This window comes from Ovis aries, chromosome 25 (genome assembly GCF_016772045.2).
Source record: "Ovis aries strain OAR_USU_Benz2616 breed Rambouillet chromosome 25, ARS-UI_Ramb_v3.0, whole genome shotgun sequence".
NCBI lineage: Eukaryota > Metazoa > Chordata > Mammalia > Artiodactyla > Bovidae > Ovis > Ovis aries.
Window position 1 is genome coordinate 8,675,824 of NC_056078.1, and position 25,636 is coordinate 8,701,459.

Sequence of the window (25,636 nt, forward strand, 5' to 3'; positions counted from 1 at the left end):
TGCTCTTTGTTTGAGGGTGAATGCTACCTCATCTGTCAAGACTGCTCACTGCAAATATAATGGTGAGAAATAGCCTGGATAAATAAAGCAGCTGGGGTTCTGCAATTTTGGCATACCTGCAAGAATGTGCAGTCATACTCAGGACCCACGGTAGATTACCCCCCAATAAAGTCACTAAAGTCCTTTTCATTCTCCTGGATTATTTTTTTCTGTCTCTATTTCATTTTGGATAGCTTCTATTTTTGTTAATATTTATTTATTTGACTGTGCTGGGCCTTAGTTGCAGCACGTGGGATCTTTAGTTGTGATATGCAAACTCTGAGTTGTGGCATGTGGGATCTAGTTCCCCAACCAGAAATTGAACTCAAGTTCCTTGCACTGGGAATGTGGAGTCTTAGCCACTGGACCACCAAGAAAGTCCCCATAATTTTATATTTTTATACTTTCAAATTCGCTACTTTTTTCATTTGCAATCTCTAACCTGCTCTTAATCCCATCCAGCATACTTTTATCTCAGATTTAAGTCATTTTATTTCTAGAAGTTTCATTTAGATATTTAAAAAATATGTATCCTCCATTCTGTTTTTAACTTTTTAAACATATGAAATACAGTTAACTGTTTTAAAGTCTGTTCTTTTTTTCTGTTTTTAAGGTAAGAGCTGAGGTTATTAATGCAAGATCCTTCTTTGCTAATATAAGCATTTAGTGCTATAAATTTCCCCTTAAGTAAGTAAGTGTTAGTTGTTCAGTCATGTCTGACTCTTCGCGACCCCATGGACTGCAGCCCACCAGGCTCCTGTGTCCATGAGATTTTCCAGGCAAGGGTACTGGAGTGGGTTGCCATTTCCTTCTTAAACACTGCTTTAATGGCACCCCACAACTTCTGATATATTGTTTTCATCTTCATTCAGTTAAAAAAATACTTTCTAACACCTCCTCCCCTTGTTTTTAGAGTTAATATGCACTCAGATGGGAAACTCAGAAGATGCCCAGAGCCCTCTCCCTGTATGTGGCCCTGTCCTCTCTGATACTTTATCCTATGAACACTTGCTGCCTTCGTCTCCCTGGACTCTCAGCTTCATGTCCTCAGCTCAGGGAACCCTCTGGACTCTACCTCTACCCCTAACATCTGTGTCAGCCCTCAGTCAGTTTCAATTGCTTGCTATTTTCACTATGGGTTGTGTTTTCCTGCTTCTTTGCACATGTGGGAATCTTTGATTGGGTGCTGGAAATTGTGACTTTCACCTTGCTGAGTGCTGGATGGTTTTGCGTCTTTATAAATCTTGAGCTTTGCTCTGTGATGTAGTTCAGTTACTTAGAAACAGTTACTTGGAAACAGTTTTATCCTTTTGAGTCTTGCTTTTATAAATTTGTGATTGTTTTATGATTTTTTTTTTTTAGGGAAGAGCAGTGGTCATTCTAGGCTTAATCTAGAAATAATTAAGTCCACGTTACTACTTGTCTAGGACTAATTCATTCTACACTACTGAAGTAAGATCTCCCTAGGGACTTCCTGGTGGTCCAGTGGTTAAGAATCTGCCTTCCAATGCAGGGGACATGGGTTCAGTCCCTGGTCTGGGACGATCCCACATGCCTTGGGCAACTTAGCCTGTGGGCCACAACAACTGAGCCCATGCATCTAGAGCCCTTGTTCCTCAACATGAGAAGCCACCATATGAGAAATCTGTGCACCAACCAGACAATAGCCCCTGCTCATTGTACCTAGAGAAAGCCTGAGCACAACAGGCTTGAGACCTGGCACAGCTATAAGAACGAAAATCATTTTTAAATGGTTAAAATGGCAATTTAAAAAAAATATATATAAAGACCCTCCTAGGTCCTCGACTCAATGCTCTGTGAACTGAATGTATTTGCAGTCCTGGGATTGGAGCAGGCACCCGCCTGGTCCTGTGCGAATGCCATGCGCTATTCGAAAGAGGAGAGTGAAAAAGTTGGCTTAGAGCTCAACATTCAGAAAACAAAGATCATGGCATCTGGTCCCATCACTTCATGGGAAATAGATGGGGAAACAGTGGAAACAGTGTCAGACTTTATTTTTGGGGGCTCCAAAATCACTGCAGATGGTGATTGCAGCCATGAAATTAAAAGACACTTACTCCTTGGAAGGAAAGTTATGACCAACCTAGATGGTATATTCAAAAGCAGAGACATTACTTTGCTGACTAAGGTCCGTCTAGTCAAGGCTATGGTTTTTCCTGTGGTCATGTATGGATGTAAGAGTTGGACTGTGAAGAAGGCTGAGCACCGAAGAATTAATGCTTTTGAACTGTGGTGTTGGAGAAGACTCTTGAGAGTCCCTTGGACTGCAAGGAGATCCAACCATTCCATTCTGAAGGAGATCAGCCCTGGGATTTCTTTGGAAGGAGTGATGCTGAAGCTGAAACTCCAGTACTTTGGCCACCTCATGCGAAGAGTTGACTCATTGGAAAAGACTCTGTTGCTGGGAGGGATTGGGGGCAGGAGGAGAAGGGGACGACCAAGGATGAGATGCCTGGATGGCATCACTGACTCAATGGACGCGAGTCTGAGTGAACTCTGGGAGATGGTGATGAACAGGGAGGCCTGGCGTGCTGCAATTCATGGGGTCGCAAAGAGTCAGACACGACAGAGCAACTGAACTGAACTGATTCTCCCTAACCCTTTCAGATGGCTCTTTCCTTGAACACGGGTGGCTTCCTCTCAAGCATGTTCTGATCAGTATGCACTCAGATGGGAAACTCAGAAGTCCAGAAGATGTCCAGAGCCCTCTCCTTGTGTGTGGCCTTCTCCTCTCTGATACTTTATCCTACGAATACTTGCTGCCTTCTTCTCCCTGGACTCTCAAGCTTCACGTTCGCAACTCAGGGAGCCTTTTGGACTCTACCTCAATGGTCTGGCCTGCAAGCTCTCTCAGGGATACAAACTGCGGCAGTTACAGAACTCCCTTGGTTTGTTTCCCATCTCAGGATTCCTGTCCTTCATTACATGATATCTGTTGTTATCGGAAAACCATTGTTTCATAGACTGTCATTTTCCTTTTTCTTCTTGTTTCACGAGGAAAGGTGAGGGACTTCTCTGGTGATCCAATGGTTAAGAATCTGCCTCGCAATGCAAGGGACTCAGATTTGATCCCTGGTCAGGTGGACGGAGGAGCCTGGTGGGCTGCAGTCCACGGGGTCGCGAAGAGTTGGACACGACTGAGCGACTTCACTTTCGCTTTTCACTTGCATGCACTGGAGAAGGAAATGGCAATCCACTCCAGTGTTCTTGCCTGGAGAATCCCAGGGACGGGGGAGCCTGGTGGGCTGCCGTCTATGGGGTCGCACAGAGTCGGCCACAACTGAAGTGGCTTAGCAGCAGCAGCAGCAGCAGCAGCAGGGAACTAAGATCCCACATGCCGTGGTGTGACTAAGCCCACGTGCCGCAACTACTGAGCCCACACATCACCACGAGACGTGACGCAACTAAAAATAATAAACAACAAAGAAACCCGATGCAGCCAAATAAATATTTTTTTAAAAAGAGGAAAGGTAATTTCAGTCCTTAATGCTCCATGTTGGCCAGAAGTAGAAGTCTCTTTACTAACTTCTTAAGTTTAGCTGTTATTCCTTCAAGTTTTTTTTTTTTTCTCTATTCTCTCACTTTAGGGACTCCAACTATACAAACATTAGACTGCCTGAAATCTTGCCATCTCACTCATCCTCTGCTTATTTTTTTTTCTCTCTCCATGTTTGTATTGGATTATTTCTATCGCTAAGTGTTCAAGTTCACTCATCTTTTCTTAGCCAATGTCTATCTACCCTGTAGTGAACCCCATTGAGGGTTTTTAAAAAACATTTATTTATGACTTTGGCTACATCAGGTCTCAGTTGCGGTGTATGGGCATCTCTAGTAGTGGCACACGGGCTTAGTTGCCCTGCAGATTGTGGGATCTTTGTTCCCCAACCAGGGATTGATCCTGCATCCCCTGCACTTGGAAGGCAGATTCTTAACCACTGGACCACCAGGGAAGCTCGCCATTAAGGGTATTTTTAATCTCAGATATTGTACTCTCAGAGTACATCATGAGAAACGCTGGGCTGGAAGAAGCACAAGCTGGAATTAAGACTGCCGGGAGATATATCAATAACCTCAGATATGCAGATGATACCACCCTTATGGCAGAAAGTGAAGAGGAACTAAAAAGCCTCTTGATGAAAGTGAAAGAGGAGAGTGAAAAAGTTGGCTTAAAGGTCAACATTCAGAAAACGAAGATCATGGCATCTGGTCCCATCACTTCATGGGATATAGATGGGGAAACAGTGGAAACTGTCAGACTATTTTTGGGGGCTCCAAAATCACTGCAGATGGTGATTGCAGCCATGAAATTAAAAGACACTTACTCCTTGGAAGGAAAGTTATGACCAACCTAGATAGCATATTCAAAAGCAGAGACATGACTTTGCCAACAAAGGTCCGTCTAGTCAAGGCTATGGTTTTCCTGTGGTCATGTATGGATGTGAGAGTTGGACTGTGAAGAAAGCTGAGAGCTGAAGAATTGATGGTTTTGAGCTGTGGTGTTGGAGAAGACTCTTGAGAGTCCCTTGGACTGCATGGAGATCCAACCAGTCCATCCTAGAGGAGATTAGTCCTGGATGTTCTTTGGAAGGACTGATGCTAAAGCTGAAACTCCAATACTTTGGCCACCTCATGCGAAGAGTTGACTCATTGGAAAAGACTCTGATGCTGGGAGGGACTGGGGGCAGGAGGACAAGGGGACGACAGAGGATGAGATGGCTGGATGGCATCACCGACTCGATGGACATCAGTTTGGGTGAACTCCGGGAGTTGGTGATGGACAGAGAGGCCTGGCGTGCTGCAATTCATGGGGTTGCAAAGAGTCGGACACGACTGAACAACTGAACTGACTGTACTTTCATTTCTAGATATTCAATTTGGGTTGTTTTTTTATTTAATCTTCCATGTCTCTGCATAGCATGTTCAATCTTTCCTCTAGCTTCCTGAGTACATGGAATACAGTAATAGTTGCTTCTAGTGTTCTTTTCTACTAACTCTATCATGTGTCAATTTTGCATCAGTTTTAAGTGATTGTTCTCATTATGGATCATGCATTCCTGTTTCATTGCATACTTGGTAATATTTGATAGGTGCCAGAAACTGCAATTTTTACCTCGGTAAGCGTTGAACAATTTTGTTTTCCTATGTGTATTTTTAAGTTTTCTTCTGGGATGCAATTATGTGACTTGGAAATAGTTCGACTCTTTCAGATCTTGCTTTGGAGCTTTTTCAAGTAGCACCAATACATCTAGCTATGACAAACCTAGACAGCATATTAAAAAGCATAGACATTACATTACTTTACCAACAAAGGTCCATATAGTCAAAGGTATGGTTTTGCTAGTAGTCATGTACTGATGTGAAAGTTGGACCCTAAAGAAAGCCGAGTGCCAAAGAATTGATGCTTTTGAACTGTGGTGTTGGAGAAAAACTCGAGAGTCCCTTGGATTGAAAGGAGATCAAACCAGTCAATCCTGAGGGAAAAAAACCTGAATATTCTTTGGAAGGACTGATGCTAAAACTCCAATATTTTGGCCACCTGATGCAAAGAGCTGACTCATTGAAAAAGACCCCTGATGCTGGGAAAGACTGAAGGCAGGAGAAGAAGGGGACAAAAGAGGATGAGATATTGGATGGCATCACTGACTCAAGGGACATGAGTTTGAGCAAACTCCGAGAGACGGTGAGGGACAGGGAAGCCTGGTGTGCTGCAGTCCATGGGTCACAAAGAGTCAGACGTGAATGAGAGACTGAACAACAACCAGTATGCGCCATTTAGTTTAAGCCTAAAGACTCTTTCCCAAGCCCTCCCTCACTTCTGAATACTCCATCTGATGCTCTGTAAATTATAAGGTTTTCCCCTCTAGTTAATGGAAGTGGAAACTATTCCTAGACTTCTGTAAATTGTAACCATCATTCTTTCTAATCTTTTTGGGTGCTTCTTTCCTGACCTCAAATGTTTTTCTCCCATGCATTCACTGATCAGACTCAAGGGAGACCCTCTGCGAGTCTCCAGGGTTCTCGCTCTTTGCAACCATCTCCTCTTCTGCAACTGGCCTCGCAAATTCTAGCTGCATTGGTCTCTCTGAACTCACAGTTCACTGAGTTATACCTGCGTTCCCTTTATTCCCTTTATGATACATCTTGGAATCTTTTTCCAGGTGATAATCTGGGACAATCATAATACACATGCTATTTGTTTTCTGCCTCTCAAGGATCATTATCCTTCGTTGCCTGATAGTCAGTGTCTTAAAATGCTTTGCTTAATATATTTCCCCTCAGATTTTAGCTGTTTCAGGCAGGATTGTAAATCTGATGTCTTTTAATAGCTCTTATCTGGAACCTGCTGCTGATGCCAAGTCACTTAAGTCATATCCAACTCTGTGCGACCCCATAAACGGCAGCCCACCAGGCTCTGCCATCCCTGGGATTGAGGTCCCCACAATTTTCAAGGCCTAATATGAACAATTTTTGTAGTTGTTGGTCCTATTTCTAATAGTTAAAATTTACTCATAAACTTGTTGAGAGATTATGATTTTAATCTAAAACTAAAGGTTTAAATTTAAACCCCAGCAAATGAGTTCAGTCACTGTTTCTAAGGATATTTATTTCATCAACAAATACTTGTGCACCTAGTGTATGGTATATGGTAGCCATATTTCTAATTTCTGGGGATTACGGCCATGAATGAGACTAAATCCCTGGCCTCACAGAGTTCATATTTTAGTGGACGTGTTGTTTAAAAACGAACATTTAGTGGACATGTTGTTTAAAAACATGTTGTTTAAAAATGTTAGCATGATGTATTTGTGAATTTGTCAAAGCCTTTTGGCAGAAAGCTCAAAACAATAAAACTAAGTGATGGAAAAAATTCTAAGGAACAATGTTAAATCCAGGCATATTTTCAGCTTGAAATCTGTCAACAGGTTAGTAGCCCTGAACCACAGTTATGTAGCCTGTGGGCAACTTTTATTCACTTTGGACATAAGTTGCAGGAGGCAAGTGCCTGGCCTGTTAGTCGCCCTCTGGATTCCCAGGGCCTAAGGCAACCTCCTCTTCAGGGGACCTCATCTTGGTTCCTACAGGGCCACAAGGGACAGGAAACAGCTAGCCAGGACCGTAGGGACAAAAAGGCTTAAGTGCAACACATCAGGGGGAGATGAACACGTAACATGAAGCTGGCTGCTTGTCCTCCATTGTCAGTCGTTTCAAATTTACGACTGGCAGGTGAGAGCAGACACTTTCTGCCTTTGGTTTGGTTCCTGACTTTTTAACACGGTTGGTCCAAGTCCTTTGCCTTGATTTCCCCAGGTAAGGGCAAGGGAGGAGAGTAAGAAGAAAAGGGAGTCTGTAGCTTCTGAACTTTACTTTTTAGGGTTGTGTGTGTGGAATTTAGGAATATGTGGCAACACACGGCAAACGTGAATACGCTGGACAAGACAGATGTGCCGGGGGGTGGGGCAGGGTTGGGGGGAGGTGGTCAGGGGCCCAAGCCATGTGTGTCCGTCGTCTGACCCCCGAACACCCAAGCACCAGGGTAACCCACCTGGGCGCCGGCAAGTCCTGCCGCTCCATAAGCCTCAGGGTAGATGGGAGGCGTGGGCTGGTGCCGGTGGACTCAGCTCGCCGTGCGGCAGGTCTGGGGTAGCACCGGGCGTGCGGACCCGAGTGGCCCGGCCCCGAGTGGCCCGGCCCCGCCGCCAGCCAGCACGTGCTCGGGGCGACGCTGGCGGGCGCGGGCGGAGGCCCAGGCGGGGCGGGGGCGCGGCCGGGCGGCCACGTGACGGGCGGCGCGGGTATTAAGCGGCGCGGCAGCCGCTCGGAGCCCGAGCTGGTGCTTCGCCCGCGACCCAGCGCCCAGCGTACCGCCCCGAGAGGACCGCGCGAAGGTCACCCCGCGCCCGCCTGCCCGCCGCCCGCGCCTCGCCGGCTCCGCCGCGTCTCCGCCCGTCCGCCCGCCCGTCCGACCCCGCGCGCCGCGCCGCCGCCCGGACCGCCGAGCGCCATGAACCAGATCGAGCCTGGTGTGCAGTACAACTACGTCTACGAGGATGACGAGTACATGATCCAGGAGGAGGAGTGGGACCGCGACCTGCTCCTCGACCCCGCCTGGGAGAAGCAGCAGAGGAAGGTCAGCCAGGGGCGCGTGCTCACCGTCTGCGGGCTCGACCCGCTCGTCCGTGTGTCCCCGTACCCGGGGGGCCGCCCGCGCGGGGTCGCCGCCGAGCGGGTGGACTAGCGGGAGGGCGCTTGATGGAGGGCTCTGTGGTCCCGTGTCCTAGAAGCCCGGGTGCCCCGAGAGAGAGGAGATCAAGTCCAGGGACGGTCACGGACCTGGGCGTCGTGGGTGCGCGCGCGCATGTGCGTGGGTGCGCGCGTGTGTCACACAAGAGTTACAAAACGAAAAATGTGAAGGGAAGAACAGTGCGGGCGTTTCAGTTTTAACCCGCGTTAGACCAGAATCTAAAAAGAGTCTCAGGTCAGCTCCTGACCCCTCGAGCCTGTGATCTTCACCACAGAGTTATTTCCTGGTCCCGTTGTGTTCAGCAACGCCCCCCCATCCCTCCCCAAATAAAAGAGGTCAAATGAATATCAGCTTCATTCCGATTTTCACAGGGCTGCCCCAAAGAAGAACTGGAAATCATTTATTAAATGTTCTAGGGCTTCTTGGAGAGGGATGCTGTATGATCACCAGACATTCACCCATAAAAGTTATTTCACACTCTATTTATGGTTCGTTGAGGTAAGCACCAGGGACGAGGGAGTCAGCCAGCTCTGAAAGTTCCCTGCTCATCTTCGTTGGCGCTCTCTGGGGGCCCAGTGGAACATTCCACTATTTCAAGGTTTCTTCTTGATCCCCTTGGCTAGAACTCTAGCGACTGCTCACCAGGAGGCTAAATCCCGCCTCCGTTTGACTGGGCGCAGAGCCTGGCCGGGTCAGGGATGCCAGCGCAGACCTGTTCGCCCAACCTTCTGATGACAGTGTCCTGGCAGAAGCAAAGTGCCCTATGCTTTTTCACCCCCTGTTTTTCTTGGGGTGGGGCAAAGTGGGTTTCCCTTCTAAGGGCCTGCTTTTAAGTGGATAACGTCTGTTGACCATATGTGTGCATGGGAATGCTCTGTGTAGCTGCCACAGTGGGTGATTATCTGATAGTGCCTGGTGAATAAGTGTCTGGCTGCAGGAAACACATCCCATACTCCTAACAAGCAGAAGCAGAGAGGTCTCATATTTGGATGAATATCAAATAACCATTTTAGAGGGCTTTTTGGTTATTTATAAAATAACCAAATATTTTCAAATCCAGATTTTTCTTTTGTTGTCATTTCTCTGTTAAGGAGATCACTTAATAAATTCTTTATTTGAAAGCTCCAGTTTAGCTACATTTCATTCTCCCTCTGAGTCCTACCTTCTTGAAAACAGTGGAATGAGAGTAATAAGTGGAAGTTGAGTCAATAGAGGAGAATAAAATTTCAGACCTTCTACAGTTTTTAAAATGACTTATTGTGAGGGAAACAGCTGGCCTGAGGATTATCACTATTTATTATTATTGTGTCATCTGGGCTGATGGATGCATCATCAGTCAGAAAGAAGTTAAATCGTTGCTTTAATTTTTAACAGTGTATTTCTTTTTAAAAAAGTTTTCCATGGTTTTGATTACTACATTCTTTTCATGGATTTTTTTTAAGTTTTAAGTCTTGCAAAGATTGTTCTTTTTTTCTCATGATAGGTAGTCTGCCCATCATTTTTGAAAGTAATAGTCTAATCACAACAGTTTCTGTTGATTTTTTTTAAATGACAGTACAGGGTGAGTTAATTTTAATTTCCAAAAGCCATATAGACATATGTCATTTGTCATATATACATATATGTATATAATATATATATTTGTATACATAGTTTTTAACTATTTTATATATAATGTATAATTATATATAATTTTTAATTTTTACATGCTATTTGGGGATATAATTTCCTTGTTGTAATTTTTTAAAGTTTGGGGTTCCTATGTGAATATATTATTAAAACTGTATAACACTTGAAACATGTTATTGAAAAACAGACAGATGTCCTGGTCCTAGTACAGAATAATGCTAAAAAGTGAGAATTAATTTTTTTTTCTCAGGTAGGTTGAGTGCTGTGCTGTGACATTAGCGAAAAACAAAACAGAAGGAAGCTTTCCATTAGGACATGGACCTGAACAGATCCAGAAGATCCTCTACTTTTTGTAGAGAACCCACTCGAGGCAGTAAAATAGTTCTGAGCTGTGAGGTCGCAGCAGCCAGAGCAGTGGCCTCTATTTATGTCCTATGAGCCAAACTGCTGGAACAGGACAAGGATAAAATGCCATTGTTTCTATTGTGGGCTGCCTTCTCCACACTTGCCGTTTCAGTGATATGCCGGGTATGAGATCTGTCAACAGATGCTGGTAACACATGATGACGTCTGTAGTGTTATAATGGATGTGGGGCCTAATTATATCCACAGTTCACAGAGCCTCCTGGACTGTGGTAATCCTTGCTCTCTGGCATGGAATTCCTCACTACAGGGGGACTTAGTGAAAGTATACCGCTGTGTGTGTGTAAGGAGAGGTTTCTTTTTTTGTTTTTACATCAGTTTTGTCGTCTTGACTATTTTGACGTGTACAGTTCAGTGGTGTTAAGCACATTCATATTGTGCAGTCAGTCTGCGTGACTCTTTCCTCCTTGCAAAAACCCAGTAAACTCTGTACCCATTGAACAATAATTTTCTATTGCCCCCACCCCTAGCTCCCGGCAACCACCCTTCTACTTTCTGCCTCTATGAATTAGACCCCTAGGGACCTCCTCCTGGAATCATGCACTATTTACCCCTTTGGTGTCTGGTTGATTTCACTTAGCATCATGTCCTCTAGGTTCATCCATGTTCTGTCATGTGTCAGAATTTCCTTACTTTTTAAAGCTGAATAATAATTCACTGACTGTATGGACCACATATTTTGGTTACCCATCCATTCATTGATTCACACATGGGTTGCTTGTACCTTTTGGTTATTGTAAATAGTGCCTTGAACATGGGTGTATAAATACCTTTTCTTGACCTTGCTTTCAGTTTTGTTTTGTTTTTTTGATTGTGTACCAAGAAGTGAAATCTCTGGTTCCTGTGGCAATAATTCGCTTTCAACTTTTTGAGGATGCACCGTGCTCTTGCCACAGTTTAGAAGATGTTGAATTTAGCAAGAGTGTGTACAGGTGCTTCAGAGTTCTCCCCTGCTGTTTCCAGGGGTATTTGAGAATATTTGTATTCATGTAAATGGGGCTCTCTTCAGTGGACTTTTAAAACTTCTAGATCTTTGGTGCTTAGAAATAAGTTTCTCTTGGAAGCAAAGAGCACATTCAGCCTTTAATTCAACAGTGGCTTAATTGGGAGGTGACTTGTCAGAGCAGCAATGCTGAATATGTGTGCTATCTCCGTGGGCACCGAGTGCTGTCCTTCACCACCCTGCAAGGCTAAAACAGGCCTTTTAAGGAAGTGACTGTGTGTTTCGATAATAAAGTCTTCTTCCATCCTTAATCTGTAAGAGCTAGGTGATCAATACACTTTTCTGTTCATTGTCAATAAGAGAGTTGTTCACTTATTCCACATTCAGAATTCTGATAATTTCTCATTGTTTCTAAAGAAATTCAGGTTCTGTGTATTTACAATTTAGATGGACCAGGTCACCGTTCACTTCAGTGCACTGGCTGTCAGTCCTGCCATCAGACTAAAATGTTGCCATGTGGGGTCAGGCGGTGGGGAAGGACACTTGTGTGGGAGTAGCTGCCCACAGGTCCGGATTAAATAGAGAGTTCAGAAACTGCCAGTTGCCCCTTTCCATGTTCTGATGAGCACCTGTTAGCTTAGGATGCAGGTTCGGGCTCTTCTACCCTGCACATTGGAGTACGCTCCTGCAGAAATTTTTCCTGGGGAAGAAAAGGTGAGAATCGTTCCAACAAGGTGAATGATGAAACCAAGGGCCTGTGAAGTGTCTCAAATTCAAGAGCCCTAGATGAACCTCATCTCCGCCTGGTACCCTCTGTTTGGCCATAATTAAGTCACTAAACCTTTAGAGTTGTGTCTCTTCATCTGGAAAATACAAATAAGGGATTCCCTGTCTTTCTTGCCTCATAGTTTTTCAGAATCAAATGGTCAAACTAGTTTCCACCGAAGGGGCTTTGTAGACTGCACAATGATCTGTAAATGTAAATATTATTACTATCCTTATGCAGCCAATAGTTGTTAATTTCATCAAGCAGTGTCGATAGTAATCAGTATTGTGATTGGACTTTCGAGGGAAGAAGAAACACATTATTTGTTCCTTAGTGATTTGGATGTACTTTTTTGTGTGTGAAGTAAAATGTACAGAGCATAAACTTCACCATTTTAACCACTTTTAGGTGTACAGTTCAGTGACATTAGTACAGTCACATCTGACCTAGAGAGGTGGGGTGGGGGAGGGAGAGAAAGTCACCAAGTGGCCAGACCGGGAGTCGGGCCTCGAGACACTCAGCTCCGTGTTAATGGATGTGCTTGCTGACGTCTCTGCTATTCAAGATGTGTTTGAAGAAGTGTGAAGAAGAGAGGAGCTTAACTGAAGCCAAAGATGCAGAATCAGTCCCAGTGCTCCGTGACAACCTAGAGAAGTGGGATGCAGTGGGAGGTAGGAGGGAGGTTCAGGAGGGAGGGAACATGTGCGTGCTTATGGCTGATTCATGTTGATGTATGGCAGAAGCCAACCCAATAATTGGTAAATAATTGTCCTCCAATTAAAAATAAATAGATAAAAAACAAATTCAGAGAGAAAATTACATTGGTAAACTGGGGAACCAGGTTATAGACGACCTGGGATGCCAGGGTGAGTGTGGACTTCGAGCTCCAAGAGTGCTATTGGGAATGCTTGAGCTAGGGGGAGCCACGTTTCCAATAGTTTACTGTTTGCAGAATAAATGGGAGTCGGTAAGCGCCTGAGGTGGAGGATCCAGGTAGAACTCATTACGGGGACTATACATTTCAAGTGGTGAGGATTAGAAGCAGTTCTGAGGAAGGCATTGATTTGAGAGAGATCAGGAGGGATTATAAAAAGTATTAAATAACCCCATGTGGTTCCCTGGCAGGCTGTTGTATAAATCCAATTAAGCGGACATGATCTCACCATTAGAGCTCCTGGACTTAAAACTCAAGATAGTGATATTGACAAGTAACAAAACTAACCAGGAGTACCTGCTTCTCCACTAGGAGATGTGTCTGGGCAGAAAGCTAACCGTTTACGGGATGCAAGGGGCCGAGTGCTGAGGGGCCAGTTGTGCATCCAGGTGGCTATTGCTTAAAGAGAGGGCTAGAGTTTCAGGTATCCATTGATGTCGAGAGAGAGTTGATGATGGGCAGGCTTATAAGACAGGATCTTGTAGGAGCCCTAAGAGACCTCTGCCCCCAGAGTGGCTGTTGTTCTCAAGGTGCCCTTGGTTTGCTATGCAGAGTCACAGGTGCAGTAGCTGTAAGGTGGAGAAGTCAGTCTTTTTCTCGTCATCTTCTTTTGGGTACTGTGATATGTCCTGGAGTCTGCCCTTCACCCTTCATCCTAATTCACCGAGGAAGAAACTTGAACCCCAAATAAGCTCTTCTGAGAGTGTGGGAGGAGGAATGGAACTCTTAGCTGGGAAACCTAATGAACACAGCTTCAGAAAACTGTCAGAATGCCCTGCAGTCTCTTGCTGCAGCTGGGAGACACCTACAGAGAAGGCGCAGCTCCGGGGTGGGCGGGGGTGCTCCCATGACGAGCAGAGGAGTTGACACGGAATACGTTGGAGGACAGTCAGAACTGTACCACTGTTTCCCTGGGAACGGGACTAGTTCTTCCAGAAAGAACAGAAAGCAAAGATGAGGGGAAATCGCTTGCTAACTACTGTGCTAGACGAATTTCTCAGGCAGGAACATCTCAAACACAAGAGATGGGTCTGTGTTTTACACAAGCACCTGTCTGAGCAATTGCACACACACCTCTCAGTATACCCCCCCACCCACAATTTCCTTGAGCAGAAACTGGCAGTAGAAGATTGTTCCCTTGCAACCTGTACTGAAGGGCAGAATGGAAGTGGAGCAGGAGTGTGGCCATTCGTTCTTTGGCAGCTGTTGATTACGGTCATGCTGGGGACCAGGGTTAGAGCATGGAGTTGGCTCCATCCCAGGCCTTAAGGGGCCTGCAGCATAGTTCAAAAGACAGGGGAGTGAGAAGCACAGAGGAGGGACTGGCTCACAGATGAAGCGGAGAACATTTCCAGAGCCCCTTCTGCATGGTTCCTGGTCACGGTGCCTGGAAGCATCTTCCTCGCTGGCACCCAGGTGGGGAACCTGGGATTTAGCCTCGAGCCCTTCCTCTCTCCCAGCCCCTGTGGAGCCCACCTCCTAAAGTCCCCCAGACCCTGCCCCTTCCTCCACCATGTGCTTGAAGGCCCTTCAGAGTCTCTGGATGGGGGCGGTGGCCTCTGCTTTGTCACCCTTCCACACTCCGTGCTTGTGCTCGAACTCGTCCCCCGATGCTGCAGGAGTGATCTTTATGAAACAAAAGCCTGGTCGTGTATTTCTACTTAAAGCCACTCTGTGGTTCTTTTTTAAAATTTATTTATTTGGCTGCCTTGGATCTTAGGAGTGGCACATGGACCTTTGACGTGTTTTTTGGGGTTTTTCATTGCTGCACGATGACTCTAGCTGTGGCTCGCAGGCTTCATTGCTCCATGGGAACTTAGTTCACCAGCCAGGGATTGATCCCATGTCCGCTGCATTGCAAGGCAGATTCTAACCACTGGACCCCCAGGGAAGTCTCCCTCTGTGGTTCTTTATTGCCTCGAGGGAGCCTTTCAGACCTCTCACGGGGGTTTGGGAGGCCAGGCCATCCTCCGTCTGCTACTCCTCTTACCCCAAGGGTCCTTGGGGTCATCGTGTTGTTTTTAGTTCATCCCTCTGCTTATACCGGAGTCCGGCCTCCTCTGGTTCTGGGAGCTCTTCGTGCTCAGGCCCCTGCGCTAGAACGTGGCTCACTAGATGCTCTCCTGGTCTCTCCCGTGAGCAGATGCTCTTATTTGGTCCCCTGGGCCTACTCAGAGTCTGCACTCACATTTGTGAAGTACAGAAATTATTAGTCATATTTTGGAAAAGAATTTAGCACAGTTATTAATAATTTTTTTTTGCAATCTTTGTAACTCCATGAGCTACTGATGTATTAAATCCAACTCACACTAATGTTTAATGCTCCTTAAAGCTGTTTTCTCAAAGCATTTTCTTAAGTTCCACAAATGATGGATTTCTCCGACTTAGTTCTTATTCCAAGACTGATCCTAGAAAGAGAAACTGCTTAATGTTTTTTAAAAGTTGCAATTTAGAGGTAAAATAAAAAAATAAAATAAAACCATACATGTAGATATATTTAAAATAAAATAAAACCATACATGTAGATATATTTAAATGATAATAAAACCATACATGTAGATATATTTAAATGATAATAAAATGTGTCACCCCATGAATGAACAAAATTCTGATAACCTAGATTTAATTTCACGTGACTCTTTTGTCCAGATTGAAAACATCTACCCATGTAATAAAATTCCAAACTCATTTAGACAGAGAAGTAGACATTTAAATTTGTTTTTCTGTGTGTAAAACCTGGTAAAACAAGAATTTTTGGAAGACATGCCAGGCTTCACAGTAGCAGAATTAGAAAATAGGGAAGAGATGCAGGTGATTCTGCAGAGTGTGTGGACCCTAGAAAAGAATCTGCCTGGGACAGTCTTGGTATAAGCCAAATCCAGGACCACAGAGTTAGTGTGCTTTGAGTTGTTGTGTTTGTTTTTGCTAGGGGTTAAATATTAGGCATCATTCCTAGAGATTACTGTATAATGAAAATGGATTCTTATTAGTGTCTGTTACAACATGAAAATCTTGCTATCTTAGTAAAAAACTCCTATTTTTTTTAGTAATTGTGAGGGTCAAGTGGACAAGTAGGTGACTATGAGATTGAGGTGGGAAATGACAGCAGCATTTGATATTGAACATATGACTGCATCTCATATAGATACTTATGACTGAGATTGGCAAATCAAGAAATCCTATCTTTTAGAGTCATGAGGGGTCTTTTAAGTTACTTTATCATAGTCGAACAGGATAGGAAGATAATAATTACTTAGGAGATAACCTCATTGCTTTTTTTAGAATTTTAAGATATTTTGTACATATTAGGTTGAACCATAGGAAATTTTTGACACTAACCATTTTGACCTCCCCAAACTGCAGTTTCTTATGGCTCAACCCTATAAAACCACTGTATCACTGCTACTGTCCCACTGTATTTGAGGTACAATATTTGACCAAGACCATAAAACTGAAATCAGCTTGTTTCTGGTCTTATCTCTAGTGCCTTTGGTATTCAACTGGGAAAATAAGAGGGTGGTTAGGTTTCTGTAGCAGTTAAAATTGAAAGGTTTGGATTGAGGGATTGACAGCCCATGGAAATATCGGAAAGAAAGGTCAAGCCTAGAGATTTACATGCAGAGTTACCTGCTCAGAGGCCAAGTTTGAAACTGGTAGGAGGGGGAAGTGGAAGACGTACCTGGCAGACGCTGAGGTGAGCTAACATCGAGGGCTCCTGCAGGAAGCAGTAATTACCGAAATGCGGAAGCATTGCTTTTCTGGATGAAAACATGCATTTATTGGATGACTTGGAACCACTCAAACTGTCGAAATGTCTTTGCTTTTCTTCCTGGAGAAATCTCACCTTGGTGTTTTGTTGGAACTTTGCCAGTCCATCTGAATCTGGCATTTGAGTTGGTTTAGTTGCTAGAACAGAAACCCAGGGACTTGGCACCGTGGAATGGGAGCTCTTTTAGCTCATGAGATAAGTTATGGTTTCCAAAGGAAGTGAAAAGCTGTAAGAAACTATTTGTGGTGTGTGCTCAAGTCTGTGACATAGAATCCATCTGCAACTGGAGGGGCCAAGGCGGGGCCTTCTTGAGGAAGACTTTGTTGCAAATCTGTAAGGATTATTAAGAGAAGTAGTTTCATGACTGAAGAGAATTGGTTTCATCTTAACATACCAAATGTAGCATTCAACCACAAGGTAGATTTTTCTTTTCTGTTTTTGTTTATTATTATTATTTGGTTGCACCATGCAGCATGTGGGATTTAGTTCCCCAACTAGGGATTGAACCCACGTACCCTGAATTGGAAGCTCAGAGTTTTAACCAGTGGACTGCCAGGGAAGTCTGTAATATTCCCTTTGATTTTTCCTTTCACCCTTAGGTTACCTAGAAATGTGTTATTGAATTTCCAGTGACCTGGGAATTTTCTGGAGGGCTTTTTGTTTCTGATTTCTAACTTAATTCTATTGTGGTCTGAGATACTTTGTAAGACTTAAATCCTTTTAAATTTATTGAGAGTTGTTCCATGGCTCTGAATATGATATATCTTGCTGGTCATGCTGGTTCTTTATAATCCCCAAGTCTCATCTGAGTGATTCAAAGTGCCCATAATAGAAACCTCCATACGCAGTGGGTTTTGTTATAGGAGAGAAAGACTGAGCTCTGGGAGTCTTGACTGCCGAGGAAGTCCCAACTTTTTCTGTGTTATTGTTTATAAAATTTTAAAATGAGATGAATGGTGGTCCTCATTCCGGTGTTTTATTTCAGGTTTTTTTTTTTAATCTTGTTTATATTTGTTTTTTCAGTATAACAATAAAAGAAAAATATTCCAATAAGACAGTAAAAATGGTCTTTTAAAATATGGATTTTTTGCTAGTGGATTAAAAAAAGAGGGGGAGGGGACTTGGCACATGGTTCCCAGTATCCCAAGCTATTCACTGTTATAGGGCAAAGCAGCTCTTTACTGAGAATTTCCAGGCACTGTTTTAAGCAGACATATTATTTTATTCCAATGTCATGGCAGTCTTAAGAGATGAGTATTGTGATTCTTACTTTTCCATTAGGGAGGTTAAGTAACCCACCTACGGGTGGTTGAGGGTGGGGAAGTGGTAGCTAGGAAATGTACACAGAATTTTGTCTGTATTACAAAGATATCTTTCACAATCAAAATTTTATAAAATACAGAGGTGCTAATTATTTTATTGTGTATTTTGATCTGCAAGTGGCAGAGCTGAATTTTGTATCCAGGTGACTTAACTCCAGAGGAGGTGCTTTTATTTTTAAAAGATTTATCTTGTTGAAGTTTGGTTGATTTACAATATTGTGTTAATTTCTGCTACATAGCAAAGTGATTCAGTTATATACATATATTCTTTTTCATATTCTTTTCCATTATAGTTTCTTACAGGATATTGAATATAGTTTTCTATGCTATACAGTAGGACCTTGTTGTTTATCCATTATATATTGGATTGAACCAAAATATGGGTTGATAAGAAAATTCGTTCAGGTTTTCTCTTAGCATCTTATGCAAAACTCTAATGAACTTTTTGGCCAACCCCAAATATAATAGTTTGCATCTGCTAAACCCAGATTCCCAATGCATCGCTCCCCTAGACCCCCGTTTAAAAGGGGGTGTGTGTCTGGATTTTTAATTTCTAAGGGGGACTATCTGATGAGAATGAGAAGACTAAATCTGAGACATGGAAGATATCGTCCTTCCAAGATTTTCCCATAGTCAGGCTCTAGCAATCACTCCGTCCCACAGAAATGCCAGAGGAGGAGCACAGGGGCCACAGGGGAAGCCAACTGCATCTTTCAAATGGAGGCTTATTGGACATGCCGCTAAGGGCACATCTTTGGAATTAACCACTGGTCTGTCTGACACAGTTCCAAAAAGAAACTGGAGTTCAGGATGCCTAAGTAATTGAGTCAGTTCCCTTTTGGAACGAGAAAAGGAGACTTCCAGAGGCAAGAGTGTAGATTAGAGCCATCTTCCTGCAGACACGATGTCTTAGTGGACAAGGATGCTCGCCAAGACTCGGGCTCCATAGACATTTGGCTAGTGGCAGTGCCAAGGACTCCCTTCACTTTACATTGAAAATATCCTGCCTTTCTTTTATTTATTTTTAACTTATAGAAAATTTCAAGCATACACAGAAGCAAAGAGAACATATAGTGAATCCCTCTGAACCCTACGGGCAAGTTTCACAAATAAACGATGCCCGGCTCTTCCCCCAACCTCAGCTTTATTGAGGTGTCATTGAGAAGTGAAAAAGTGTATATATTTATTATGCCACATGTTTTGATAAATGTGTACATTGTGAAGTAATTACCAGGGATGTGCAATCCTAAAAGGAAAAAAAAGTTATGTTCAACAGATGCTTTATTCTTTAAACAAAATTGTGACGCAAAACTGCCAAGTGAGCCAATTGTTACCTTCCCTGTTTTGAAAGTTCTGGCTCCTCCCCCAGACCCAGGCTTCCTGCTACCTGCTTTTGACCATCCAGGCCTCTTCCCTGCTCTGCTTGGACACCTCTCCTAACCCCTAGTTCCCCTGATAATTTCTCACAGGGTTATGATTATGTTATGATTGTCTGATTTTTAGGCAAGACCTGCCTTTCCAAGGATCATCAATTTTTTTTTAACTTTTTTTTTTGGCTGCATTGGGTCTGGTTGCTGTGCACAGGCTTTCCCTAGTTGTGAGAAGTGGGGGCTCCACTCTAGTTGTGGTGTGCAGACTTTTCATTGCAGTGACTTCTCTTGTTGCAGAGAGCACAGGTTCTAAGGCACAAAGGTTTCAGTAGTTGTAGCACGCAGGCTTAGTTGCCTCACAGCATGTGGAATCTTCTTGGACCAGAGATCAAACCATTGGTAGGTGGATTCTTAACCACTGGACCACCAGGAGTGTCCAGGGGATCATCAATATTTTAACAGTGACCTTTCTAAGATAATAATGCTATTGTCTTATTCCTAGTTCCAAGAACCCTAATGGTGAATTTCAGGCTCGGAAGGGGAAGAGAACAAAATTGTGCCAAGAAACCTCTGTTGGCAGAGGCAAAGTCTTTTAACATCCTGTAAACATGGTGGGTGGGTTCACGTAGTTTGTGGCCCCATGTGAGAAGGCAGTACTGGAAGGCTATTTCTCTTCTCTTGCTGCAAACTGATCAGATACATTGATCCCATAGCCTCCTTCAGGTTTATTGGTTTGACTCCTGTGACCATTGCTTTTACTGCTCTGAGTGGGGAGCTTGAATTTGAGACACCAGGTGGGAACAGTGTCTGAAGATGCTGAATTTGATACCTCTGCATCTTTATTTCCTCCACCACCCCCAGAAGAGAGCCAGAGGAAGGAGTCGAACAGATATGTAACATGTCTTTGGGAAAAGGTTATTTTTAGGGGCAGTCTTGCCAAGACTGCTTCCGGAGATTTTATTTAGACATAGATCATGTCCTCACCTGCTTAGGTATGTGAATTTCTAGGGGAGGCCTGGAAGGGATAGGGACTATCTGCGTGTAGCAGTTCCAGGCCACCTCCTTCCTTGCAAAGATTCATTTTGTTTGTTTCCCACCTTTATTGAGATGTAATAGACATTTAACACTGTGCTAGTTGAAGGCATATAGAATGATGCCCATCTCTCAGATTTTCAGTTCTTTATGAAAGGAAATGAGGAACAGGGGGAGATTGATCCCAGAGGTCAGGTGATCCCCTCATCTAGGTTTTCCCAAGACAACCTCAGCTGTGGCTCTTGTCCCAGAGTAACTATAAATAGTGTCACCTTTGACCCTCAGAGGTGGTCCGGCTTAGACTTCAAATTCTGTGGTCACTCTGGTCAGAGGAGATACACAAGGCCATTTCAGAGAAGGTTAAAATAATATTGAGGCCCAAATAATTTGTATATTGGACAATAATGTCTTTTCTGAAAGTTCTGGCCTATTTCTGAAGTTGAAAAAATGCGAATATTAGTGAAATGAGAGTTCTAAAACTTCGACAGATTTAAATATCACAGCCCAGTAATTTCTGAGTCTTCTAACTCATGAATCCTTTGGAAGACCAAGCCTTGCAGCCAGCGGTGGGAGTGAGCCCTATGTCTGAGAAGTACGGGCCCACTGACCTTACTGGAGGCCTCCCGTGGGCCAGGTTTCCCTCTGAGATCCACATCACCATTGTCATTTTGGTAGTTTATATACCGTCTGTGTAGTCTTGTAAGTAGTATTAATGCTCATACCTCAGATAGTTTGATAAAAATATGTGCTAGACTTTAAGGGTGCTGATTTTGCACGTCTAGAAAATTAAGATTTTCTTTACCAGTGGCTTAGGGTAAAGAGGTCACCTGCCAATGCAGGAGACGTGGGTTTAATCCCTGATCCCTGATTCAAGCAACTAAGCCCATGCTCCAAAGCTATTGAGCTTGTGCTCTGGGGCCTGGGAGCCGCAACTACTGAGCCCCTGGGCTGCAGCTTCTGAAGCCCATGCACCCTGGAGCCTGTGACCCACAACAAGAGACGCCACAGCAATGAGAAGCTCACACATTGCAACTAGAGAGTAGCCCCCACTTGCAGCAACTAGAGGAAGCCCATGCACAGTAAAAAATAAATAATAAAAGTAAATAAAAACCCTAAAAAAGTGCTAGTCGCTCAGTCGTGTCCAACTCTTTGCAACCCCATAGACTGTAGCCCAACAAGGCTACTCTGTCCATGGAATTCTCCAGGCAAGAATACTGGAGTGGGTAGCTGTTCCCTTCTGCAGGGGATCTTCCTGACCCAGGAATTAAACCCGGGTCTCCTGCATTGCAGGTGGATTCTTGACCACCTGAGCCACCAGGGAAGCCCAAAAAATCTGAGTGAAACATTATTAAAATATCTGGACCTATTTCCAAGGTCAGATCTCTAAGTTTGTTTTTATGACAGCTCAACTCTTTTTCTTAAAAAAATTATACATATCTTTAGAGGCTTGAAAGTCTGATAGTAAAGTGGTAATAAGTATATTTAATGTGGGATAAAATTATGTTTAATGTGAAATTGTCCCTTCTGTGATGAGACACAGGCAGAGTAGTCGCCGTGGGAGTCCTTTAAGGACTTGGTCAGGAAGCAGGGAAATTGCTGTCAGAAATACCTGGGATGTGACCATGGGTCTATTGCTGTCACTGGTGTCTGGGTAACTAGATACTAAGGACTCCAAAGGATTTCTCTTCCATGGCCCTTGGGCTTGGACAGTGTGTACCTTCTCCACGGGGCATTTTTTGTTGTTGGAGTATAGTTGATTTGCAGTGTTGTGTTAGCTTCAGGAATATAGCAAAGTGAATCGGTTATACATATACATATGTCCATTCTTATTTTTTAAAAGATTCTTTTCCCATATAGGCCATTACAGAGTGCTGAGTAGAATTCTCTGTGCTATGCAGTAGATTCTTATCACTTATCTATTTTATATCAAATTTTAAAATGTGATATTGAACTAGGGATTTCTACTGTGAAACTTACCCCCCCAAAAAAAGCCTTGAAGAAGCACTTTATCAAGTGATTAACTTCAGATATTTAGACTTGCTGGAGTATGTCCAATTTAAGTCGCTTTCCTTTTTCAGGTAGAATGACGAAGGCTGAGGAAAGTAAAGCTAGTTAGCATAATTCCAGCTAACCAGAGAAGGGCAGAGAATCTAACCTAACAGATTGTATAGGCTTTCCTAAACTACTTTTTGGAGATACATTTTCAAATAATTGCCCAAGTCATATGTCTTTATTACAGAAAATATGGAGGAGAAATTTTTTATAGTCGCACCATAGAGAAAACTAGTGTTAACATTTTGTCATATTGCCTGCTAGATGACTTAAGGCCATAGTTGAAAAGCATATATTTATGTTTTATACTATAATATATATTGTCTTACATGGCTTAGGATATGAAGACTTTTGGACACTTTGCCCTCAGCATGAGCCCTAGGGAAGAACTTCTTGATGGAGGAAGTGCCAGCCTGGTTCCCTCCAGTGGCAGGAGCTTTGGAAATGCCCAGCTTCCCTGTTTCATAGCCCTTCTGCTTTCCAGAGCTTTCCTTGTATGTAGTGCAAACCTGTGGATGGAGCTGACTGGGGACTGTTACCCACTTAGAACCATGCTAGGGTTCAAACCACCAACACAAAGCATGTGGCGTATTCCAGAGAGCCATTTCCTTCAAAATAAGCACTTTTAATTTTTCTGTATAGGCGACGATTTATTTGGGTCCCTGAAAATAGTAACAGTATGGTGAACTTGAATTAAACTATATTTATTTTGCTGTCTGGGTAGAACAAGCTGCTTCCCCAGTTGCCGGGATGGTCTGGGAGGGGGGGATGGGGAGGGGAGAAAACATCAGTAAGCTTTTCTTTAAACTTGAATTCATCCTCAAGAAGAGGGTCATGAAAGTACAATGAATGCTGCTCTTGCCTGTAACCAAGGAACTGTTGGGTCTGCCCTGACCCAGAGCCGTGTCTTGCTCATAATTACCCAGGCTCCAAGGGAACAAGTTATTTTGGGAAGCATAGCTCAGGATCAATCATATGTAAGGCTGTTTGTTGGGAGCCTTAAATGCTTGCTTACCAGAAAGTCCTCAAAGGAATTCTTCACCAAGGTTGTGCCAGCTTGGGGGAGGCAGGTGTGACCCCACGCAACTCCCAGCCAGAGGCTAAGTCAGGTTGTTGGCCTCAGGCAATCTTTAAGCTCAGATGACCAGGCATCAGTAGCTTTCATGTGGTTCTTTGAACATACCTTTTTTTTTTTAATACTTTAAAACAAAAATGACCAAAACTTTGATTCTATGGATATTTGATTTGGTTTGCATATGCTTCCAGTCCTAAAATTGTTTGGGAAGTAACTGCATATTGCTAATCCTAACTTTCTTTTTTTCCATTTAACAGTTAAGATGGGGAGTTTCGTCAAGATCATTTAATTGCCCTTTAGAAGACAGAATGCTGTAACTTTTTAGAAAATGTATTTCTAATTGGATAATTACTTTACGATGTTGTGTTGGTTTCTGCGATACAGCAGTGTTGAATCAACTGTAAGTGTACATATATCCCCTCCCTTTTGAGCCTCCCTCCCACCCATCTAGGTCACCACTGAGCAACAGGCTGAGCCTCTGGTGCTATACAGCAGGTCCCCACTAGCTGTTTTACACGTGGCAATGTATTTATGTCAACGCTGCTCTCTTAATTTGTCCGACCCTCTCTTTCCACTGCTGTGTCCACAAGTCTGTTCTCTCAAGAATTGAAAAACATCCCTTGGAATTAAAGTAAAGGTAGTTTGGATTGCAAACTAGTATCTGGTCTGTGGCTCAGAGAACTGCTGATGTCCTTGCTAGGTTGCCTCTGTCTTGAGGGCTATAGAGATGTAAAGATGAGTAATTGCAGCTGAAAAGGAAGAATTAGGGAATGAGTAATAAAGACTCCTGTAAGTGGTAATAAAATGTTTGTAGGGAATTTTCTTGAGTGGGGAAGGAATTAACAGATGGAAATATACTTTAGCTTCTAGAGAAATGTATGATTTTTTTATGAAACAGAGAAAAGTGCTAAATAATTCAACCCAAATCCAATATTATTTATGGTGATCTGTATAAGAGGGAACACGGGGACACACATTGGGATTGAAATGAAAAAGGAATGCAGTAAGCTGAGACTTCTGACAGTTGTCGTTTTCACAGGACAAGGGAAGTGTACTGTCGTTAATATCAGTGAGTGATAGACTCCAGTTAGTTCAGTGTTTCATTCTTTTTTGTAACATTTTTGTTCACGTCCTTTCTATTTTTTATTGTAATATAGTTGATTTACAATATCGTGTTAGTTTCTGGTATACAGCAAAGTGATTCAGTTACACGTCCATACATATGTATATATATATATAAAAGCATATTCTTTTTTGCATTCTTCTCCATTATGATTTATTACAGAATATTGACTATAGTTCCCTGTGCTCTACAGTAGGACCTTGTCATTTATTATATATATATATTAGTTTGTATCTGCTAACCCTACATTACTAATTTATCGCTCCCCCACCCTCATCCCTCTTTGGTAACCATGTATTTGTTTTCTGTAGATATCATTCTTGTGCATTGATTACTACTGGCCTTCATCAAAATCAGATCAGTAAAATTTTAGGTTGGAATAGTGAATATTTTAGCTCATTTGAATGTTTACCTCTTTTTAGAAGAAAGACTCTAAAATTATAAGACAGTTCTTAAGTAAAGGTAAAATCACGACTCTCATATAAGCAGAAAACATAAACACGTGTTAAAGATTATATTTAACTAACTCATGGGAAAACTGGAGAGGTGTTCCAGCTGGTTCAAAAGAGAATCTGAAGTACAGTTGTACATTTATAGATTAGGAGTATTGAAACTAATGTCCAAATATCGGCAGATAACTTTTCGATGGGAGCAAGGATTGTCCCTGAACCGAACAAAAGGCATTCCTTGTCTGCAGAAAGGAACCGGTCTGCCTTGCTCTCGCTCATCTATTGGTTAGATAGGTGAGCTGCAGAATAGTATGGAAGGGGTGCTGTAGAAAGCACCCCACTTGACCTTCGGAGCTCAGATTTTTCCTAACATAAAGTACCTTCTTATTTTAGATTTTTTTTTACTTTTTAGTTTTAATTTTATTTAGTTTTTATTTTTAGCTGCTT

At 43.1% G+C, this 25,636-nt stretch overlaps 1 protein-coding gene and 1 long non-coding RNA gene across 4 annotated transcripts in view; one reads left to right on the forward strand and one right to left on the reverse strand.

The window, feature by feature from the left end:
- Positions 1–25,636, reverse strand: part of LOC105604921 (uncharacterized) — a 71,619-nt gene that overhangs the window by 39,855 nt on the left and 6,128 nt on the right. Inside the window, exon 2 of one of the 2 annotated variants that reach the window (XR_009598575.1) lies at positions 8,212–25,630. This is a non-coding gene — a long non-coding RNA (uncharacterized LOC105604921). Of the gene's footprint in view, positions 1–8,211; positions 25,631–25,636 lie in introns of those variants that run through there. The other variant, XR_009598574.1, reaches the window with a different exon arrangement.
- The window catches only part of ACTN2 (actinin alpha 2), a 76,925-nt gene continuing 59,174 nt past the window's right edge, over positions 7,886–25,636 (forward strand). Inside the window, exon 1 of one of the 2 annotated variants that reach the window (XM_004021370.6) lies at positions 7,886–8,188. In XM_004021370.6, the coding sequence (XP_004021419.1) occupies positions 8,063–8,188 (126 nt within the window). In that variant the 5' untranslated portion in view covers positions 7,886–8,062. The remainder of the gene's footprint in view (positions 8,189–25,636) is intronic. The other variant, XM_060406742.1, reaches the window with a different exon arrangement.